The 20,481-nt window shown below is 39.1% G+C and overlaps 2 protein-coding genes across 3 annotated transcripts; both read left to right on the top strand.

Moving 5' to 3' along the window:
- Positions 1 to 1,533: 1,533 nt before the first annotated feature.
- On the top strand, positions 1,534 to 9,270 carry LOC113019049 (putative butyrophilin subfamily 2 member A3). The gene is made up of 6 exons (XM_026162531.1): positions 1,534 to 1,645; positions 4,131 to 4,472; positions 4,883 to 5,096; positions 5,300 to 5,364; positions 5,559 to 5,675; positions 8,044 to 9,270. Exons 2-6 carry the CDS (start codon positions 4,136 to 4,138, stop codon positions 8,523 to 8,525), a joined length of 1,215 nt encoding a protein of 404 aa, XP_026018316.1. The 5' UTR covers positions 1,534 to 1,645; positions 4,131 to 4,135; the 3' UTR covers positions 8,526 to 9,270.
- A 2,785-nt stretch (positions 9,271 to 12,055) lies between these two features.
- Positions 12,056 to 20,131, top strand: LOC113019046 (Fc receptor-like protein 5). 2 transcript variants are annotated; one of them, XM_026162528.1, is made up of 4 exons: positions 12,056 to 12,361; positions 17,277 to 17,543; positions 17,624 to 17,887; positions 19,171 to 20,131. In XM_026162528.1, exons 1-4 carry the CDS (start codon positions 12,331 to 12,333, stop codon positions 19,275 to 19,277), a joined length of 669 nt encoding a protein of 222 aa, XP_026018313.1. In that variant the 5' UTR covers positions 12,056 to 12,330; the 3' UTR covers positions 19,278 to 20,131. The 2 variants fall into 2 exon arrangements, with proteins under 2 accessions (XP_026018313.1, XP_026018314.1); XM_026162529.1 differs by lacking the exon at positions 12,056 to 12,361 and adding an exon at positions 13,332 to 13,386.
- Positions 20,132 to 20,481: the final 350 nt, after the last annotated feature.

The following is a 20,481-nucleotide window of genomic DNA, read 5'->3' as shown; positions in this document are numbered from 1 at the left end:
GCAAATAACATAAAGTGCTACTACATGAGTTACTTCTCACACACAAATTTTCTGTAGACTTCATCTTGAAATGCACTGACTGATATGAGCTGTCAAATGACTGTACTGCTGTTGTTTGAGTGTAAACAGGAAATGACCAGAGCTTCAAAATTACAGTAACTTAGCATGACTTCATGCAATGCACAGTAACAAAGCATGTTTCTTGGCTTTTGTTTTTTTGTAGGTTTACCAAAAGTTTCATGGCATTTACTGTAAAAATTGTGGTAAAGATTAACAGTAAGGTTATTTTAAAAGCACAAGCTATCAGGTGATGATTCCTTTGTATCCCTTTTTTGTACTAAAAATAAATTGTGGTTGTGTTTCTTCTTCTCCTTTTTTTAACTGATGTTCCCATAACTGTCACTCAGTCCTCTTGAAAAACTTAAAAAGGTTTGCAAGATGTGTTTGTGTTCTGCATGCATGTGACTCATGCTGTGTGACGAGTATGAGAAATCTGCCTCACATGACCACACAGGATTTCCTTAAGTGCTGTTAATGTTGTGATAAATAATATGATAGCGTTATGTTCTCATCGGCCTCCTGATTTAATCTTGAGATTTTTTAAGGTTTTCTGGTTACATCTACAAATATTATACTTTTTAATCAGCAGCTCAATAATTGGTTCTAGTTGTTCTGGTTAATAGTTTCTTTGAGGGACATGTGCCCTGTTAATTTTATATAAGAGACCAGACCTCAAAGTCATCTAATGTCTTTGTCTAATATCAAAGACATTAGATGACTACTTACAATGTGGATGTGGTTTGTGGCTGTGCTGTACATCCTTTTGTTGTTGCTTTGAGTTATATTTGTTTGCAGACTTTATGCTAAGGGGAAGGAAGGAAGCCGAGGACTAGTACGTGTCAGTACCACTATTCAGCATGACAAAGAGCAACAAAGAGCAAAGATTTGTGTGACTGTGTTAATCCTGTCTACATCATCTGCTGGGCGACCTTTTTGTGTCTTAAATTTGGGGGTTTGTGTCTTTAAGATATTCCTTTTAGCTTTTTTTTTTTTTTTTTTTGAGACACTGGACGATTTCCCAAAGGGTTTCATATGAAATGTGATGTGAATTAGAAAATTACAATCTATGATAACAAGTTGTCAGTTTCAGCACATTCAGCATTACAAAACTACTTTTGTAGCTGTTTGTATTGTTTGGCATGATGAAAGGAAGCACTTTCAGTTCACTCACTCACTGTTTGACTTGAAGCAGCAGACCTTATTGTCTTTTTTGAGTTTGTTTTCATTTAGCCAGATTTATCTTGTACTGCATTTGAATCTTATCTGGGTGTAGTTTAAGAGAGCACAATGACTATGATCTCCTAAACTACAAATACATTAAAAAACAAAACAAGAGTGCATGATGACATTCACACCGTCATGAACCCACCCACTTCCCGTTTTGTGAATGAAATACAGTTGGAACTGTTGCACATCATTATGCCTCAGGCTGCCCTCTAGAGAGGAAGCATGGAGCAGGTTAACAGAGTTTGGGTCCTTTTTCAGTCCTTATTTCACACCCGTGGATCCGGCAGGTCGTTTTTCTGTGCTTCGGCCACGCACGTCCTTGCGTTCCTTCTCGCCGTGGTCCTATCTTCTTGTAGAGGTAGGATTTCTACAGTCCCGTGGGAGTGTTTTGTGTCGCGTGACTTTCCCACGAATTACTGTGCAGATCACACAAGAATATATTTGTTATAAAATCAGCTGAAATGGAGAGAATATCAGTGTAGTAGCTGCCTCTGCCCGTTGTCCATTTATATGCCCATATACAGTGGACTACACGGTTAATGGTTAATTCTTTGTATCTTGTTTTATTTAATCTGAAAAAGTCAGTGATCACTGTCACCCTATGTTTTTATTACCACTGTTCATTTTAAAGCTCAGTTTTTACATCCTTAAGATGTGACTACAGCCCAGCTCATGCAGCAGTATATCAATGACTAAACTTATATTGTGGATGGATTATCTCAGCTGTTCTGCTGCTGCACCTCTTAGATATGACTGTAGTCATTACTGCTCTCACTACTTGTTTCAACTTCTATTGACTGTGTGTTTGAGGTGGTTTCAATCAGGCAGAACTGAAAACACATCCACACTGTTTCATGGTTTCTGGTAATATTTGTGTAAAAGGTGATATGCCTAGCAGGTTTTTACAGTTAATGCTTGACTTTCATTTTTAAGAAACAAAAAAGGAGAAAAAAAAGGTTGTAAATCTGAGGACATGGGGCACCATGCATTGTTTTCCCACACACCTATGCAACCGAACTTCTTTTTGCCCTCCATAAGAAGAATGGCAGTCCCATAACACCGTCACTTTTCAGGCCAGGAAGGCCATATTATCTTTAATATGCTGTCTGTGGTTGATTCACATATTGTACGTCCATGTGACTGAACCATGTGATGCACTGTGCTGGCTGTTTATTTATTACATTTGTCTTGCACGGAGCCATAAAAACTGAAAGGAAGTCCTTCTACATTAGTTCATTTATTATAAGAACACAAACCAACAATCAAATTATCTTATAAAGGTACCAAAAATATGTTGCTTTACTTTTTTGTGCAACATTTCTTTAGACATTATCTTGTAAGACAGTGATTGATATCAGCTGTCAAATTTAGGTGTTACAGGAAACAACTACGGCTTCAGAAATAACTTACTGTGACTTCATGCAATGCACAGTAACTAAGCACATGTTTCATGCTTCTTTTTGTATGTTTACTAAGAGTTTTGGTATATTTACTGTACAAATTGCACTAAAGATTTACAGGAAGGTGGTTTTAAAAGCACAAGCTGTGAGGTAATCATTCTTTTGTATCCCTTTTTGTGAGCATTAAAAATAGATTGTGGCTGTGGTTGTTTTTTTGTATAGATGTGTTAACTGTCATTGGGTTCTGTTGAACAAGCGTTTGTGTTTGCATGCATTAGAGTCATGCTCTGCACCAAGTTTAAGATCTCAGTCTCACATGACTACACAGGATTTCCTTTATTGCATAAGCTATGACAAAAAAAGTGGAAGTAGATGACATTTTAACTTTACAAGCATGACTTTTAAATCTGTCTGTACTGAACACATGCCAAGACTTTTTTCTGACTTTCTTCAACACCTTTAACCTCTGCAGGTCAAAATAACACAAAAACAGCAACTGATGCATTTTACAACACGGTGCATCTCTTCTGCCCACTTAAAGATGCCACACATTACTTTCTAACAAGTGTGAGTGCACAGGAAAATGTTGTGCACACACACATTTCATCCTATCTATATAGGCCTATTATGTTTTCACTGTAAGAGTCCAACATCTTAGTTAAAAGAAGAGGGGGGGGAGAGAATATGAAGAATGAAAGGTGGTTATTCGAGCTGATATACCTGTGCAGGTACAGAAGACCAGATTATTTTAGACAGTTTGACTGAGGAATGGAGGAGAAGTGTACAGGTACCAAGCAGTTTCATGTTTTGATATAATAATGGCATCCATTATTCTGGGAGAAAAATCATCCCACTGTTTGCTTTTGGGCTTTCAAAGCTTTAATGTTTACGCCTGTAAACAATGTTGTATTTTTGGAGCCAGATTTGACCAAATTTGATTGCTAAATAAATGCTAAATGCTAGCATTCTGTTTAGCAAACTGCATCAATAAACTGTATTACACAATAGGTATTTGAGGGATAAATGCCCTAAAAGAAGCCAAGAGGTCTTCTTTATACAATTACTTCAACTGAGTCCTAGCCTATTGGAAATAGCTGCCAGTGTTGGCAGACCCATCGAAGTAGGCTCAACTGCAAAAGTTAAACCTCAACAAAATTTCAATGAGTGATAATAATAAATACATTTAAAAAAAAAAAATCACTCCTGCTGTTGTCATGTAGAGATGTACCATCTACAGAGGCTAAAGCTGGTTTGTCTATCAAGCTGTACACAAATGTTTTAACTTGTTTTAATGTTGTTAACTTGGGTGTTTTGAGTTCTATAGCATTGAGAAATACTGTTGCTGCACGTGTAAACTATATTAGTAGATCCAGTTCTTTGACTGTAGGAAAAACACAGTAATTAGTTGCCACACATATTCTGTTTTTTTTTTTTTATTCACAGGAATAATGTTAGTGGATACTGGACCAAAGATCGTTGCCTTTGTCGGTGAAACTATCCTCCTGCCCTGCATCACCACCATCAACAGTGAGGTGCCAACAGTGGAGTGGACTAAAGAGGGTCTGTTTCCAAACACTGCCTTCCTGTACCGGGATGGATGTGAGACCTTCGAGATGAAGAATCCAGTCTTTCAGTACAGAACAAACCTCATCATGCACAAACTTCACGACGGAAACCTGTCAATGGTGATATCCAATGTGCAGCTAAATGACAGTGGAAACTACCAGTGTGCAATTCGGAGGAACAGGAAAAAGAAAGTCATCACAAGGCTGGAGCTGTTTGTAGGTATGTTAACTCAAAGTGCAGTACTGTATTTATCCTTTCCTCCACTTTGGAGGTCAGCACAAGCCTCACATTTTGGTTTAGGTTTCCCTAAAGACTCCGAGGAGGGTGTGAGGAGTGCACAGATTTTACTGTGAATGTCAGATTAAATGATTTATTATTTAATGAAATAGTCTGAGGTTTTCTCCTTTCTATTCTTTATTCTAAGCAAAGGTAACCAATTATCTGCAGATTTTTCCCAATCGTCTTTGCCAAATGTTCTTAGGAGAACATGCAGATTCTTTAATGATTTCTTTGATCCACAAACCTCAGATAATATTTGACATTAAAGTATTTTCCACAGTGAAAATTTTTGTAATAATGTTTGCTGGAAGGTTCAAAGGCCACACCCTGAATAATTCTTGTTTTTACAGGTGCCGTTTCTGAGCCGAAACTCTATGTTGTTCCTGGTGTTGGAGGAGGACTGACTCTGCAGTGTGAGGCCAAGTGCTGGTTCCCTGAGCCTAGGATTACATTTCTTGACAATCAGGGAAATGAGATCAGTGCTGAAGACCCAAAGAGAGATGGAAACTCCCCAGGGTGTCTGACAGTTACAAGAAGAGTGACTTTGCATACTGCTACCAACAGGTTTAATATCATTTTAATGCCTAAAGTTCAAGACCTCAGATCTCATTTTATCTGTGTCATTTACTTCATCCAAATGGGAATGTGATATCAAGTCACTGCATTAGTGCAGTCATGCATAAGCTATGACAAAAAGTGCACATCAGTTTTCTTTTTCCAGGACAAAACTGTGAATGAAACCTAAAGGTGTGTCTTTTTAATCACAGGGTCATCTGCAGAGTCCAGCAGCCTGAGATAAACCAGATTAGGGACTCAGAGTTTTACATACCGGGTAAGCTTAACACCTGAATCAGCTGGACTGCATAAAACTTAGATTTCATTATTCTTTTGTAATTATTCTAAATGTTACATTTTGCAGAATAAAAGTGCATCAAAAAGCACCTTCAAAAAATAAATAATGCCAGTGTCTCTTTGTGTAAAATGATCTTGATTTTCTCATTAAATCTCTTTTTTTAATCATTTCAGATGAATACCTGAGATCCTGCACTCTAAACATCGTAATCAGCGTTGCAGTGACGATCCTTTTAGTCACAATCACCTGTGCACTCGTATACTTTATTGTCAAGCGCTGTTGCTCCTCCGGTAAGTCATTTTGTGCCATCCATCCATCCATCCATCCATCCATCCATCCATTCGCTTCCGCTTATCCTTTTCAGGGTCGCGGGGGGCGCTGGAGCCTATCCCAGCTGTCATAGGGCGAGAGGCGGGGTACACCCTGGACAGGTCGCCAGTCTGTCGCAGGGCTAACACACAGGGACAGACAACCATTCGCACTCACTTTCATTCACACATTCACACCTAGTATGCCTTTGTTTTTAACTACTTCTAATTATTTGCTAATTAATTAGACAATTTATAAAATGGATAGAATGTTGTCTCCAGAAGTTTAGCTGCTTTAGCGTGGCAAGGTATGGTTGGAGAACACGGAGCTTCCAAGTTTAGCAGATATATTCAGCTGTGGTCTGTAGTAATGGCACATGAAGCAACTATCAGTACTGTGTGCGTCAAACATTCAACACGTCCAAACATAATTCTAGCACAGAGATTCCAGATGGAAACTGTATTCAACACTCACGTGTATAACAACTTTAACAATTACACAAGGTTTATAATTAGCATTAACTAGCTTAGTAGCTTACATAGCGTGTTAGCGTAAGATAGCATTAGCATAGTCACGAGGGAACAAATACACGCAAAAGCATTTGACTTACACAAAATCATGTAAACAGGACCCACCTTCTGGCATTCAGACACAGCAATAACACAAGAACCCACAAGTTGCTGGTGAGAGGACACAAGGAAAAAATGCTGGCGATCAGCAGCTTCGAAAAGCAGTTTTCAAAGCCCACTGTGATGGCATCAGAGCTTTTGTTTTGTTTGAAGAGTCCAGAAATTTATAAGTTAAACATCAAATGAGTCAAGGAGAAGCAGCATTTTCGTACCATTATAAATAAGAACCTTGATACTGTCTAAAATATTTAAATAGTTATTTGTAAGTAAGTAATTTAAATGTCAAATTGCTGACACAATAGCAACTTGTCTCATAATTGCCCCCAAAGCATTTTTGTTGGGTTCAAATAAAGATGAATGCTATTGTAACTAAAATGCTTATATCTTACAGTTGGAGTTTTCCAAATTTTACACACACAAAAGAAAATGGAACTGTGCCCTCACCAGTGTTATAGTTACTAGTTACTTCTTCAAAAAGGTAACTGAGTTAGTAACTGAGTTACAATATTCTAAAAGTAATTAATTACTTGAAAAGTAACTATTGCGTTGCTACTAAAAAACGTTTAACCCTCTGGGGTCCAGGGTATAATTGGCTATTTTTAACTACTTTGGATTTTCCCCACATTTCACCTTTAAAAAATATTTACTTTGCCTTGTTTGGCCTGTCGACACAATTTAAAAACTGGTATATATCACCTTGTTGCTTTGTCTTTAAGTGGTCATGTGATTGGCTTACCACGACTACTTTATTCTTCCTCAGTCAAACAGCAGCACTCATGCGATTGTTTTGCCCCGAGCTCCAGGTGTTGTGCTAGACAGTGATCGTGATTATCGTCCGCGGGAGTGCGCGCAGCTGCTTAAAGCTGTTGCGTCCAGATTACTTACGTAGTCAGTTACTTCCGTGCAACTGATATAAGATGTGGTAAGCTGAACACAGCTTCAACTGTCTGTTTGTTGAAAAATAGTAACGGACCGCATTTTCCTGTTAGTAACGGTAACGGCGTTGTAACGATAGGAATAGTAATTAGTTAGATTACTCGTTACCGAAAAAAGTAACGCCATTAGTAACGCCGATGTTTCCCATCACCGGCCCTCACTGATAAAGACACAGCTCAAAGCAGCTTTCGTTCATTAAAATAACCTTGTTAATCAGAGCAAATCCCAAAATATGGGGTCACTCAAGTGAAGTAGAACCTGGATTTGCTATGAAATTCAGGGAATTAACACTGAAATTATGGTAAAAAGATGCAGTAATGTGCAGGCTTTAATGTGGACAACAGAGGCATACAGCAGTGGTAGTTCAACTGCGACTTCTTTAATTAAAGGAAAGTTATTTTTATTTGGGGGCATTTATTTATTTGTTTGCATGGCTACTCTGATGTCCTCATCCTTTTATGCATTTATGTGAACAGGCAGGGAAAGACAGAGCAGAGACATAACACGAAATGCAGGAACTCACATGTAGGTGGTCTGCAAGCTGCAAGATAGCTTGCAGAAGAAGCAGCAACTGCAGATAGAGTAAATAAGCTTAAATAACATACTATAAATTAGCCACTGAAGGATATTAGCAGCTGCCTTACCTAATGCTTAAGGTTAGTGCATTCATGTATATCAGGTATACTATGTTTTCTTTTCCGCTTTGTAATAGAAACAGGGAAATGTCAGGAAAACAAAATGCTAACTGTGTGTCTTTTCTTCTTTTGTGTGTGTGTTTCTACAGTTGGAGGACAGAAACCGAGTGTTAATGGAGAGAGCATCCACCAGCTACCGAATGAGATGAATGAAAGCACACCCAGTCCGGACACCCCCCCCAGCGAGTCATCAAATGACTCCACATCCTCACCAGGTATCTTAAATCCCAGTAATCCATCAAGACAAAAGTCTCCTCAAAGCAACAACAACCTCAAACCAGAGACTTCAACCAGCAGCAGCCGTCCAAACTCTGACAGATTATCAAAGACCACAGGAGGAGATTCAGAACCTGCCGGTTCAACACAATATGCAGCAGCCAGCTCTCAGACGGAAAGAAGCAGTCAAGACAGCAATTCTGCTCTTTCAACAAACAGCGACGATGTGTTTTCCACTTCTCCTTCACACTCAAAAGAGCTTCCTTTTGTCTCAAACGCGCGTCGTGGAAGCACTGCACGGCCTCAGCGCAGACATACGCACTCTCCAGAAGCAGAGCCGCTCATCTCGATCTAGAGTGGAACTGAAATACGAGGATGTGGCAACTTTTACAACTGGACAAAAAGAAAGTAAAATGCTGATGTCAGCTGACAGTCAAAGGAGAGTCGGGCATGCAGTTCGAGTTTTACTTTCTGTCGACTGATTTTTCAGTCATGTTTAATCATTCAGCAGAGACGGCTGGATACAGTCCATTTTTAATATATTCCATAACACATAGTCTAAAAAGTAGTAGTAAGTAAATGCTTTCATGTTAATATATGGTATCATTTTCTGACTCACTAGTAGCACTGAATAACTATTATCTTCACATGGTTATCTTGGTGTGTCAGTATGACGCTGCCTGAGCGCTCGTCAAGATAAACCTCCAACACAGATGGTAGGTTAGAGGTAGATGTATTATTTTATGATTCTTTAATAATCAAGCTAACGGGACTTTTGAAATAAGCTTTTTCCTTATTTTTTGTTTCTTCAACTCCCTAAAAACAACAACAAGAACTTTCTTGTTTTGTTATGTTGCACTTTTCTCATGTTGTTCTTTTTTGCACAGTTGTTTCTGTGATTTTACAGGGAGGGCTGTGTAAGGTCTTCTTACTGCTAATCCTACATATCAACATCAGCTTTACCATTTATTAGACCCTTGAAACTTGGAAGCTTTAAAGCTAACTTTATTCCACTTTGAACTACCTTAAGATTGTGATTTTGTGATTTTCAATAATATTTGTTATGGAGTTTTTACAGGTTTATTATATAGTTCTTTTTATTTTCTGGTTGTGTAAAATGAGCCTTAAGAATAAACTATTTTGGCTTTTTAAAACTGTTTTTGTCCGCATTTAATAAAACAGACCTTGTTTCTGACCCATATTTTCACAGCTGGAGGAAGAAAATCAAAACAGTTAAAGTATTTAAAACAAGAGTCCAGTTTTTTGTATTTTTTTTCTTCCTTCTCCTTTTCTTCACAGCATTGTCATGTTACAATATTTATAGATGTCTAACCCTCTCAAACTGCAAAACAAGAAGTGAACTACAGAACAAAATGAAAATAACTGGAAACCTGCAGCTTAAGGATTAGGATGAGGATCCAAAACTACACATTGTAGCTTGTCTGCCCGCCACTGTTTATTGCACTTCTTAATAATGACAGATGTCAATACACTGTCAGGAAGTACATGAATAATCTTAGTGACTATAGACAGTGACCATCATAACAATATCTGAACATTGGGCCACATTGGCCATATCACCTCCGCCTTTTTTCAGGTTACACACACACATATCACTTGCATCACTAAATACAATATACTATAACTCACAGCAAGCGACTAACAAATAACCATTCATTAGTGAAGCATTTGCATATTGGTTACAGCATTTGCATCTCCTCTTACCTCAACAAAACATATAGAAAACACAAATGAAAACATTCATGAGCCTGATTAACTTTACTGTCACGAATACTTTTTGTACTTCATTAGCATCGCTACTGCACTTGAAGCTTCACCTGCTAGCATCAAGTCCATTAGCCTAGCACAACCACGTTGGCGTTATTGTTTCATTCTACTCACAATACTTCGACATTACTGAGTTTATAAGTTATACTTTCCTTTGACATGTTCACAACAGGCTTATTGTTTCTACATCATTTAAGGACTAATAACCCACCTGTGTATTAAAATAAAGAGGCACAGATCATCAGCTTGTTTACAGTTTGCCTCAAAGAGAGTTTATGTTTCTCCTGTGCACTTTGCACCACCTAGTTGTATCATAAAGTAATGCCGCAAAGTGTAGTGAGAAAACCACTGAACCAGTAATTAAAGACATAATAAACATGCAAGGATAGCACGGTGGCATGGTGGTTGGCACGGTGGTTAGCACTGTTGCCACACAGCAAGGAGGTCCTGAGTTCAATTCTGACCCTGAGGAGGATAAGTGAATGGATGGATACGCCTTTTTTTTTTTTTTAACCTTGTTTAAAAACATGAACTGAACTGTGATTCCATAACTTATGAATTGTCTTTTTTTTTTGTCTCTTAACCTTTTAACTATTAGTTTAATCCCTATTTATGTCTTCAACACACATTTTGACCTGTTACATTAAGCACTGTTTACTGTGTTTAGTGGTCTTCTCTGGATTCCCTTCTAAACCATTTTCCTCTGAGTCCTTGTAAACCGACCTTGAGGAAACACCAGAAACAGAATAAAAGAAATCCTATTGTTTGTTGTGAAATCTGTTTATTTTGTCCTAGTAAGGCTACCATGGGGGCGACCACTAGAGGTTGCTAGAATACTGTATGTGTATATGTTTTGAGAAAATTGATGATAGCCACGTACACTGCTGCTACAGTTCAACAAAAGCTGTTCGTGCAGGAGAACCATGCGTCTTATTGCCTCCAATCACGACATTGTTAATTCCTTTGATCTGAGAGGGAACCAGACTTCTTCACATGTATTCTGTTTTCAGACCACAGAGGCCACAGGGTTAGGAGGACGGACAAATAACCAAAATATTGGGGGGGAGTATGTGCTGCTTTGCACCTGTTCCCCACTACCTCCCCACTTGGTACGTTCTTTTATTTCCTACTTGGTTAGGTTTAGGAAAGAGAGAGAGATATGGCCCAGAGCAACCCTACACACTGAACAGACGGAGGGATTGGCTGATCTGGCATAGGTTTTGGTAGGATCAGTAAACACCAGCAGAGGGCAGCAGTGCACAGCTTTCAGGAATTGTAGGATCGTTACTGGTTGCCTGTTGTCGATACAGATGAAGTCAAACACGTGGCTCTTAAAAGAGTCTTTGGTGGATTAATTAAATACACAAGACTCTGCATCACTGCTTCTTTATGTACCTGATAAGTTGACAGCTATCGTTGAGTGTGCTGTGATTTGAAGTTTTTCGCTTCAGCTTCACTTGCTGAAGCATTGTGACTTTTTCTTAACACAGCTGTGATTCATAGCGGTGAGTCAGAATGATACTTTGCGTAGTGATTTCCCAGTGAATCTTCCTCTGAATCATTGCACCCCCCCCCCCCCCCACACACACACACACACAAGAGCACAAGAGAGCTGAAGACACACTACAATGAGCTGAAACATGCACTTGTTATTGTTAAAACAGATTATTATGACTCAAAATATTATTTGGTTTTCATACGTGCCTATTTTCAGTGATATCAGCTGTAATAGCAGGATATTAACTAGGCATATAAACCTATAATTCTCTCTCCTTTTTGCCATACTTTTCAAGCAACCTATATTTGACAACAACATAAAAATTAAAATTCTGTTTTGGAGGCACGACCACAATATTTTTAGTGGCCCCGTATGAAAAAATTCTGGAGGCGCCCTGTCTTTGTGAATTATTAAATTATTATTATTGAATTAATTTGGTCTTCTGACGAAAACAAAAAGAGGATTCAATTAAAGAAGATTTCATAGGCTTGCTTTAACTTCTAAAAGAGTGTAAAAAAGAGACTTTACACTTTTTTCACTTACTGAAGGGTGTCTCATTTCCTGTCATGCTCAAGTGCACGGCATGAAGCCGCTTCAGAGGGGTAGGTGTGAAATGGTGGGGGTGTAAATTCATGAGAAGGATAAGTGTTTGGAGGGGGAAACCAAAGAGCACTGCATTCTGCAGACAGAGACCACAGGGGGTGGAAAATAGAAGCCCCCTGCATGTGCTCACAGTGTTGATCTGACATTTGGAATATGAGGATTCTTTTTGCAGAGCCCACCAACACCTAATCATCTGTGCGACCCTAATAACTTCCTGCAAGTCAGAGAGCTGCTGAAAAGTTTCTAAGAAAGAAAAGAGCACCAAAGCACAATGGAGATCTCTTCAATGTGTCTGATTATCTGTGAGTAAATTTTACTTTTTTAGTTGTTTTTAATTCAGCTGTAATTGAAAGAATTCCTGAGCTTGCAGGACATTTGAAGGTTTTATTAGGTGTATGTTTCTCCAAAGATCTCAAAGAAAATACGATTACTTCTTTGTCCTACAAAGTACAACTTGATGAGAGGCTGCTTCCTCACACATTCTGCTTTAAATTTCTCTCATTTTTTCCAGAGTTATTAGGTTTTGATTTATGTTCGGCTCGTCACAAGCTAAAAATGTGATTTGCTGTATTTTAATTTCACTTTCATTTACTCACTTCCACGTTGCTGTTTTCGGACGTACTCGTGATATATTGCATGGACAGAATGATGTTTTGCATGATAATTTTACTGTGCTGCGAGCTTAAATTGTTAAACAGAAGCGTCGCACTACAAACCCAAGTTGGCAAAGTACACAAATGGTTTTCCTACTGCAACATGTCAACATATCAGCAGTGGACAAAGTCCGGTTAGTTCCTTTTTGCAACCTGCATGGACTCTCTGTGATCTGCCAACAATGGTACCAATGCCAAGATAAACACACTATTCATTATGTATATCGTGAAAACAACATAATTATATATTTTAACACCCTTGAGTTATATTGTCTCTTGTAAAAGGGACTTCTTTCTTCCCACATTATCCTTAAAGTACTTGCTCAAAGGAGATTTTAAGGTATTTGGAATTCACTTACTAATATCGTATGTCATGGCTACTGAACGGACCCACGCGCAGACAGTTCTTTCAAGGAAACAAAAGGGGATTTATTTACAATAGGGATCACCTTAGTGCAAAATATATGTACAGTGAGTTGGGAGGGGGTCCAGGGCTCCAGGGAGAGAAGGGGGGGGGAATCCACACACACGCTTCCTCTTCCACTCAGTCACCGCCACCGCTCCTCCGCACACACGCACTCCTCTTCAGCCGCACTCGCTCCAACACTCCACACACTGCCCCACTTGGACAGGTCCGGTGATTCGGTCCAGAATCTACAGACAGAAGGTCAAAGGTTAGTTCCACAACATAAAACACGTGTAAGCGATTCTTCTTTGAATATGCCGCGAGCACGAACTCAGGTGGTTCGACGTTCCAGCGGTGAGCTGCTCTGTGCCACTGCCTTAAATAGCAGCTGGGGAAATCAGCCAGATCAGCCGCAGGTGGACACCATCCACAGGGGTGCGTGGGCCAAGAGTGAGAGCCCGTAATGAGCTCCACCCAGGCAGAGAGGAGGAGGAGAGACAAAAAACTAAAACTAACAACAACAAAACCTGTAGCCAGCGTGGGCCAACCAGAGAGACACGGGGACCGTGACATCGTAGGGTCTCTATATTATCAAGCATCACAAGGGTGTTGTTGTCAAAATCCTTCTGAGACCAAGAAAAATAAAGTTCTGGACATTTTTTTGTGTGTTTGTTTTTTGGAAGATTTTAAATTTTTAGATGATTTGGATTAAATACAAAACCTTTTTCCAAATAGCGGTTTATTCATTTATTTTTTATTTTTTATTTTCTGCCACTAGTTCAACAATAGAATGATGTTATGTGGAGATTTGGTGTTCACGTTCATGTGGATTTCTGGTTATTGTTTTGTTCACAAACAGTAAAATTGTTAGATGAAGGAAACTGGAGAGGAAATGTCTGCTCATCTACACAGGACTTGAACGGTCTCAGCATAGAGAGGCAGCTTTGTTGCACTCTGTTGAAGTACAGTCATCTTCCAGAGATCATGAATTTTTCTTATTATTAGAGACATCAATATCAATTGTTACTTTGATGGAGTAATCTTGAAGATTTTGTCTTGACTTAACTGAATTGACTATAATTAGGACTCAAGTGTATCTGGATCCCAGTGCATCAGGCATGCCATGAACGCGTTATAGATACACCAAAGATTGTTTTCAGATTTCAGGTTAAAACAGTTAGGAGAAGGAAACACATCAGAACACTAAACCATGAACATATTATCTATGCACTGAAGATTGTTTTCAGTATTCAGTTTGCCCTGTTAGATGAGCACCTCTCTGGTTTGTGTGCTGTGGCATTTTCAAAAACCTGGTTTTCTATTTCCTATTTGAGGTCACCAGACGGCCTCCAGGCTTGGCAGTTGTGGGCAGTTTTGTCCTGTCTTCATGTCTCATGGTAAAAACAGCTGGAAACCAGTTTCAATAGAGTTGAAATTGAACTGAAAAAGAAGGGAAGGGTACAGTTTAATGCACTGTTAGGAAATATATTATCAAATGTATAACTAAACAGAGTAAATAGTTTAAGAAATAAAACTAATTATGCACTCTATGTTTGTGTGAGTGTGTGTGTATGTGTGAGTGTGTGCATGTGAGGGTTAAAATTGCTCTACATTTCTGAAATCCTTCTCCAATGAAGGTAGGCATGTAATAGTTTTCAAGACTGTAAGGCCAGTAAGCAAAAACAGACCCAAATGCTGAGCTGATAGAGAGTTGCATCAAAGTATTATAATCTTTATTTACACATGAGTTAAGGTACGCACTGAGGGGTCTTGGTAAAAGCACAGGGGTTTCTTTCAGTTCTTGAGGGAAATGTCCATAGAGAGAGACGAGACGGGTGTTAAAAGGTCCACAAAGTAAAAGGTCCACACAAGGTCTGGAGGCCAAATGTTTTCATTCTGTATCTGCCATTTTCAGCTTTAATTAGACTCTGTTTAATGTATTCTAGCCTCTACACGAGATTAAAATGTTGCTGCTTTCCAAAATACTGGTGATATACAGGAGGGACAGGATGATGTTTTGTGTAATCATTTGCCTGCATGGAGCTTAAATGGACAAACTGAAGCATCGCCCTACAAGCTCAAGCTGGCAGTAGTAAAACAGTTGCCTAGCGATCGTATGTTATATGGACGACAGTATTGGCCCACAGCTGTTAATCTTTGAATACAGGTGTTTTACGTTGCATTTACACAGCTGTATAAAACTGAGCACCCTTTCAGTCCGCCATTACAAACACTTACAAAAGATTGGGTCGTTCTAAAGAGGTCACTGAAACACTGAGCGTGGTATGACTAAAGTCCATTCGTGGAATTTCTTCCCTCCTAGATATTCGATGATCAACTGAAAGTGATATTATTACGAAGTGGAACAACAGCAACTCAGCCAAGAAGTAGCAGATCACACAAACAGAGCAGAGTCTCTTAATACGTAAGAGTTTCCAACGCTCTGTTCACTCAGTAACAGAGTCCAAACCCCCTCTGTCATTAACCTCAAACAGTGTGCACTCTTGCAGGTGTACTCCATCTGTGGCCTTTGCTTTGGTCCATGTCTTAATTTGAGACATTCCTATTATTATCATTGTTATTATTATTTTATACACAGATGTCATGGACTTACAAGTAATAGATTGATATGATGCGGTGATATGGTCTTAATCTTTTGTGGATTTCTGATCATTTTTTTTGTCCATGAGCATTAAAACAGTTAGATGAAGGAAACACATCAGAACACTAAACCATGAACATATTATATACGCACTCAAGATTGTTTTCAGTTTGCCTTGTTAGATGAGCACCTCTCTGGTTTGTGTGCTGTGACATTTTCAGAAACCTGGTTTTCTTTTTCCTGTTTGAGGTCACCAGAGGGCCTCCAGGCTTGGCAGTTGTGGGCAGTTTTGTCCTGTCTTCATGTCTCATGGTAAAAACAGCTGCAAGCCAGTTTCAATAGAGCTGAAATTGAACTGAAAAAGAAGGGAAGGGTACAGTTTAATGCACTGTTAGGAAATGTATTATCTATATTCACAACATACTTCATACCGTGTACATTATAACATACCATAATAGACCCATTTCTGTAATATACTCACATATCTATACTATTGCTAATATATATTGTAATATATCTATATCATGGCTAAAGCACTTCTGGATGGATGCAAACTGCATTTCGTTGCCCTGTACCTGTGCATTAGCAATGACAATAAAGTTGAATTCTATTCTATTCTATTCTATTCTATCAAATGTACAAAACAGAGTAAAATTGCTTGGAAATCAAACTTTTAGCAATGGCTCTGAAATAACTGAAAATCAGGTTGTGTAGGAATGTTTAGCTTATGTTAGAGTTTAGGAATGTGTTAGATAGGTAATAGAATTGTGAGACACTGACACTGCCTTGGATATAAATAAAGGCCTGACTGTGTCATGAACTTAGGAGTAGATTTTAGGAGACCCTCCCCCAGTTGAACTGTGTAAGTAAGACAAATGCTGAGTGGAAATTCCTCAGGGCATGCCTGGGTGGAAGTCTCAAAGTTTGTAACTAAATAACTTTGGTTTGGAAGGGAGGTGGACTTTTATGACCCTCAGGAAGGTACGTACATAGAGATATACGCACATAGTGTTTTAACTGTTACGCACACACATCCACACGCACACTCACTCACGTGCACTCACACACACACGGATACGCGCGCACACAGGCATTCACGTGCTCGTGCACATAGACACAGACACAGAGTTTGCAGCACACCGTGGGGGGTTTTATGATAGGGTCGCTCCTACAAAACTGTGTTTCACGGACAAATGAGTGAAGATTTTGCAGAGGGGCACCGGCCTGGCAAGTCTTCCCTTCTAGAAGAATGCATGCTTAAATGAGGATAAATAAAGATGAGTAAAGTTTTTGTGAAAATGACTACTGAGTCCGTCTCTGGATGCTCGAGGAATAAAAAGAACCGGGGTAAAACAGATTTCGCAACAGTTGTCATTCACTAGGTGGTTTAATGTTGAAGAACATGTTTTTCTCTATCAACCAATGCTAGCCATGGGGTCTCCAGACCTGTGTGTCTGGGGCTTACCACAAGTCTGCAGACTTGCATGTTTTAAAAGGACCAAATCTCAGCCTGATGCTTTTTTCCTCTTCTTTTTATTTCATGTTTCGAACCCCAGCTGCTATGCTGAGCATCCATCCTGACCGATCACAGTTCTTTTGGTACGAGACGATCACGCTGAGCTGTGAAGGGACAGACAACTCTGGAAATTGGACTCTGAAGAGAAACACCTCCTCTAAAACTGCTGAGTCATGTATCTCGGGTTGGGGAGTGTCAAATCAGACGTCATGCACTATTTTGGACACCTATGCATCAGACACTGGAACATACTGGTGTGAGTCTGATCGAGGGGAATGCAGTGAGACTATCAACATCACAGTCAAATGTAATGCTCTTTCTTATTTGATGTTTTAGACTTTTTATCTGATATACAGCTGAGGAGTCATAGCACGGTTTGATTTTTAGATGGAGTGATCCTGGAAAGCCCTGCGCTTCCTGTGACAGAAGATGAAACAGTGATACTTCTCTGCTATTACAAGTACGATGAAGAGAGCAAGGCGACTTCTAATTTCTCTGCTAACTTCTACAAAGACGGACATTTAATCAGTACTCAGCCTGCAGGGAACCTCACTTTCTCAGCTGTGTCCTTATCTGATGAAGGTTTCTACAAGTGTGAACACCCAACAAAAGGACAGTCAGCACAGAGTTGGATGGCTGTCAAAGGCAAAGGTGGGTTCAGGCAACAAGACATCTGTTTTGAGGAGAAATGTGGTAGACGTGATACATAATCAATAAAATACACCCAGTCTGTCCTTTGACATATTCATTGTGCTCCAAAAGCAATGCATTGACTAATTTCACCTATTTAAACTAGCCACTGAGGATTGATTGACATATATTCAAAAGATTTTGTTATTTTCTAACTGGTGAAGCATAAAATCCTTATTGAGGCAGTCCTGTCTTCCTCCTCTCACCCCAAATGGTCGCTACAGACAGCAGATGGCCCCGCCCCTCCCTGAGCATAGTTTTGCTGGAGGTTTCTTCCTGTTAAAAGAAAGGTTTTCTCTCCCTCTGTTGCCAAAGTGCTTGCTCATAGGGGGTTATTAGATTGTTGGGGTTTTCGCTGTTTTCTTTGTATTATTGTAGGGTCTTTGCCTTACAATATAAAATGCTTTTAGGTAGCTGTTGTTGTGATTTGGCACTGTATTGAATGCTGAATTGGAACTATTTAAAATGCAGTCACACATTTTCAGTATATCCACATGCACATTGCATGGTCAAAAAAAATATAAACAGTATAAAAAGTGGATGTAGCCATTCTTGCACCACTCATTACTTAGTGAAGAACTCTTATGAAACCTCAAATTGAGTGCTTTACCACTTTGAAATGGACATGATAAGGGAAGAGGTGTCCAATGCATATTCATTGTTCAAGAACTTATGACTGGTAATTAATTCATGAGTGAGCATTACTTGGATAATCCTTCATTCTGATTTCAATAAAGGCCATAATTTACTAAAGGAACTTCATATTTTATTTATTATGACTAGAAATTCGTGGCTGAGCCAAGCAAGTCAACAGAAAAAGGTTTAAAGAGGTCACAGAGTGAGGGAACTTCCCCTAGACTTTCTATAGCATTGGAAGTCTCTTTCCAGTCACAGGAGTCTCCACCTGCTGGCCATTAAAAGAATGAAGGTTTAACATACTTGCATATTAGACCTTGAGGCTGTATCCATCTTTTATACTGCCTGTGCAGTACTGCTCTGATTCACACATCTCATCTGCACATACTTAATTAGAAGGTAAATATGAGAAATACATATATAAAGTCCAAGAGCTTTTAAGCTCCTGTGCCCTGTATTTCTTTGGCTTTCCCTGTCGGTTACTTAATTGATTCTAATGTGTATTGTTTGATTTCCTTACTTTATTGTTGCCTTTCAGCCATTTATTCTGCCTGTATTTTTGGTACTTTCTATGCCAACTCTGTTATTTTGTTCTGTCTTCCTTACAGTCAGAGCTCAGCCATCAGTATCTGTGCCTGGACTGATTGGTGCTATTCTGGTGAAACTCTTCTACACTGTGATTATTACACTGGGTGCAAATGTACTCATACGCTGAGCTAATGGTAGAAAACCTGAGAAAATGAGTGTGATGTGACCTCTTTCATATCATTGCCCTCATATATTGAAATATATCTTTATATTTGTACAGCCATGATGTTTCGCTTTTTATTTGAAAATGCTGGAAATTAATCGCAACAAAGAATTTAGGAACATCTGAGATAAGATGCAGTAAAAATGTTTAAGGATGCGTTCACCAACAGCTATGGAGTCTGTGTATGTAATGGTGTTAAACATGTACTCATAAGACAAGTATTTAACCATCCAGCCATCAGTTTTTGCAGCTGAGCTAGAGCTGGAGCCTATCCCAGCTGTCATAGGGTGAGAGGAGCTATGGACAAATTGCCAGAACTGGTGAGAGACAGATCTGAGAACAACCAAGTAACCTAGCATATCTTTGAATTGTGGGTGGAAGCTGGAAAACCCACTGGGAGAAGATGCAAACTCCACTTAGAACACCAGGCAACTGATGGATTCACACCCAGGACCATTTTCCTGTGGGGCCGTGGTGAGAAAACCATATCATTATGCCGTCCTTGTTACTATATGACTGTAACTACCCTCTATAGTGTTTTATAAACCATTTAACACATTAATATGGTTCTAATAAATGACAACTGGAGTACCTGGAGAGAACCAACACCAGCACTGTGAGAAGATACAATCTTCATACCGAAGACCAGGAAACTGATGGATTCACACCCAGGACCGTCTTCCTGTGAGGCCGTGGTGCTAATCACCGTATCATCATGCAGCCCATGTTAAATTATATGACAGTAACTACCCTCTATAGTGTTTTGTAAAACATTTAATATGTTATTGTGGTTCTAATAAATGACAACTGGAGCATCACAGAGTGCATTTTGTGTTTTCTGTAGGAAAATACACTTTAGGTTTTAAAAAGGCATCATTTTAAATCTGGGTGAAGTATTTTTATAAGAAATCAAAAAGGATCAAACTCATATAGAGGATAAATGTGTTAATGACTATTAAGTTACATAGATGCTGCCTTGATTTGCAGCCAAATGTCTGTTCAAAACTAACTTTTCAGGAATAATTAAAAATAATGTTCAATGTACGATGAAGCCCTCTGCCTGTAACTCAGGGTATCAGCATGTTTACATTGTTGACAGGTGACAAAAAGAAATGTTTCTCAGTGCTCACTCATTTTTTAGGTAATCACCATTCAAACTTGGGTGATA

This window comes from Astatotilapia calliptera, chromosome 3 (genome assembly GCF_900246225.1).
Source record: "Astatotilapia calliptera chromosome 3, fAstCal1.2, whole genome shotgun sequence".
Taxonomy (NCBI): domain Eukaryota; kingdom Metazoa; phylum Chordata; class Actinopteri; order Cichliformes; family Cichlidae; genus Astatotilapia; species Astatotilapia calliptera.
The sequence above is the reverse complement of the archived record's forward strand: the minus strand, read 5'-3'. Positions and strand labels throughout refer to the sequence as shown.

What these genes read in the sequence shown, in the direction of transcription:
- LOC113019049 (XM_026162531.1), top strand. Translation starts at nt 4,136, where the DNA reads ATGTTAGTGGATACTGGACCAAAGATCGTTGCCTTTGTCGGTGAAACT. An exon ending in AAGGCTGGAGCTGTTTGTAG is followed by an intron (nt 4,473 to 4,882) that starts GTATGTTAACTC and finishes TTGTTTTTACAG; the next exon opens with GTGCCGTTTCTGAGCCGAAA. An exon ending in CAAGCGCTGTTGCTCCTCCG is followed by an intron (nt 5,676 to 8,043) that starts GTAAGTCATTTT and finishes GTGTTTCTACAG; the next exon opens with TTGGAGGACAGAAACCGAGT.
- LOC113019046 (XM_026162528.1), top strand. Translation starts at nt 12,331, where the DNA reads ATGGAGATCTCTTCAATGTGTCTGATTATCT. An exon ending in TTCAATGTGTCTGATTATCT is followed by an intron (nt 12,362 to 17,276) that starts GTGAGTAAATTT and finishes TTCGAACCCCAG; the next exon opens with CTGCTATGCTGAGCATCCAT. An exon ending in TATCAACATCACAGTCAAAT is followed by an intron (nt 17,544 to 17,623) that starts GTAATGCTCTTT and finishes TTTGATTTTTAG; the next exon opens with ATGGAGTGATCCTGGAAAGC.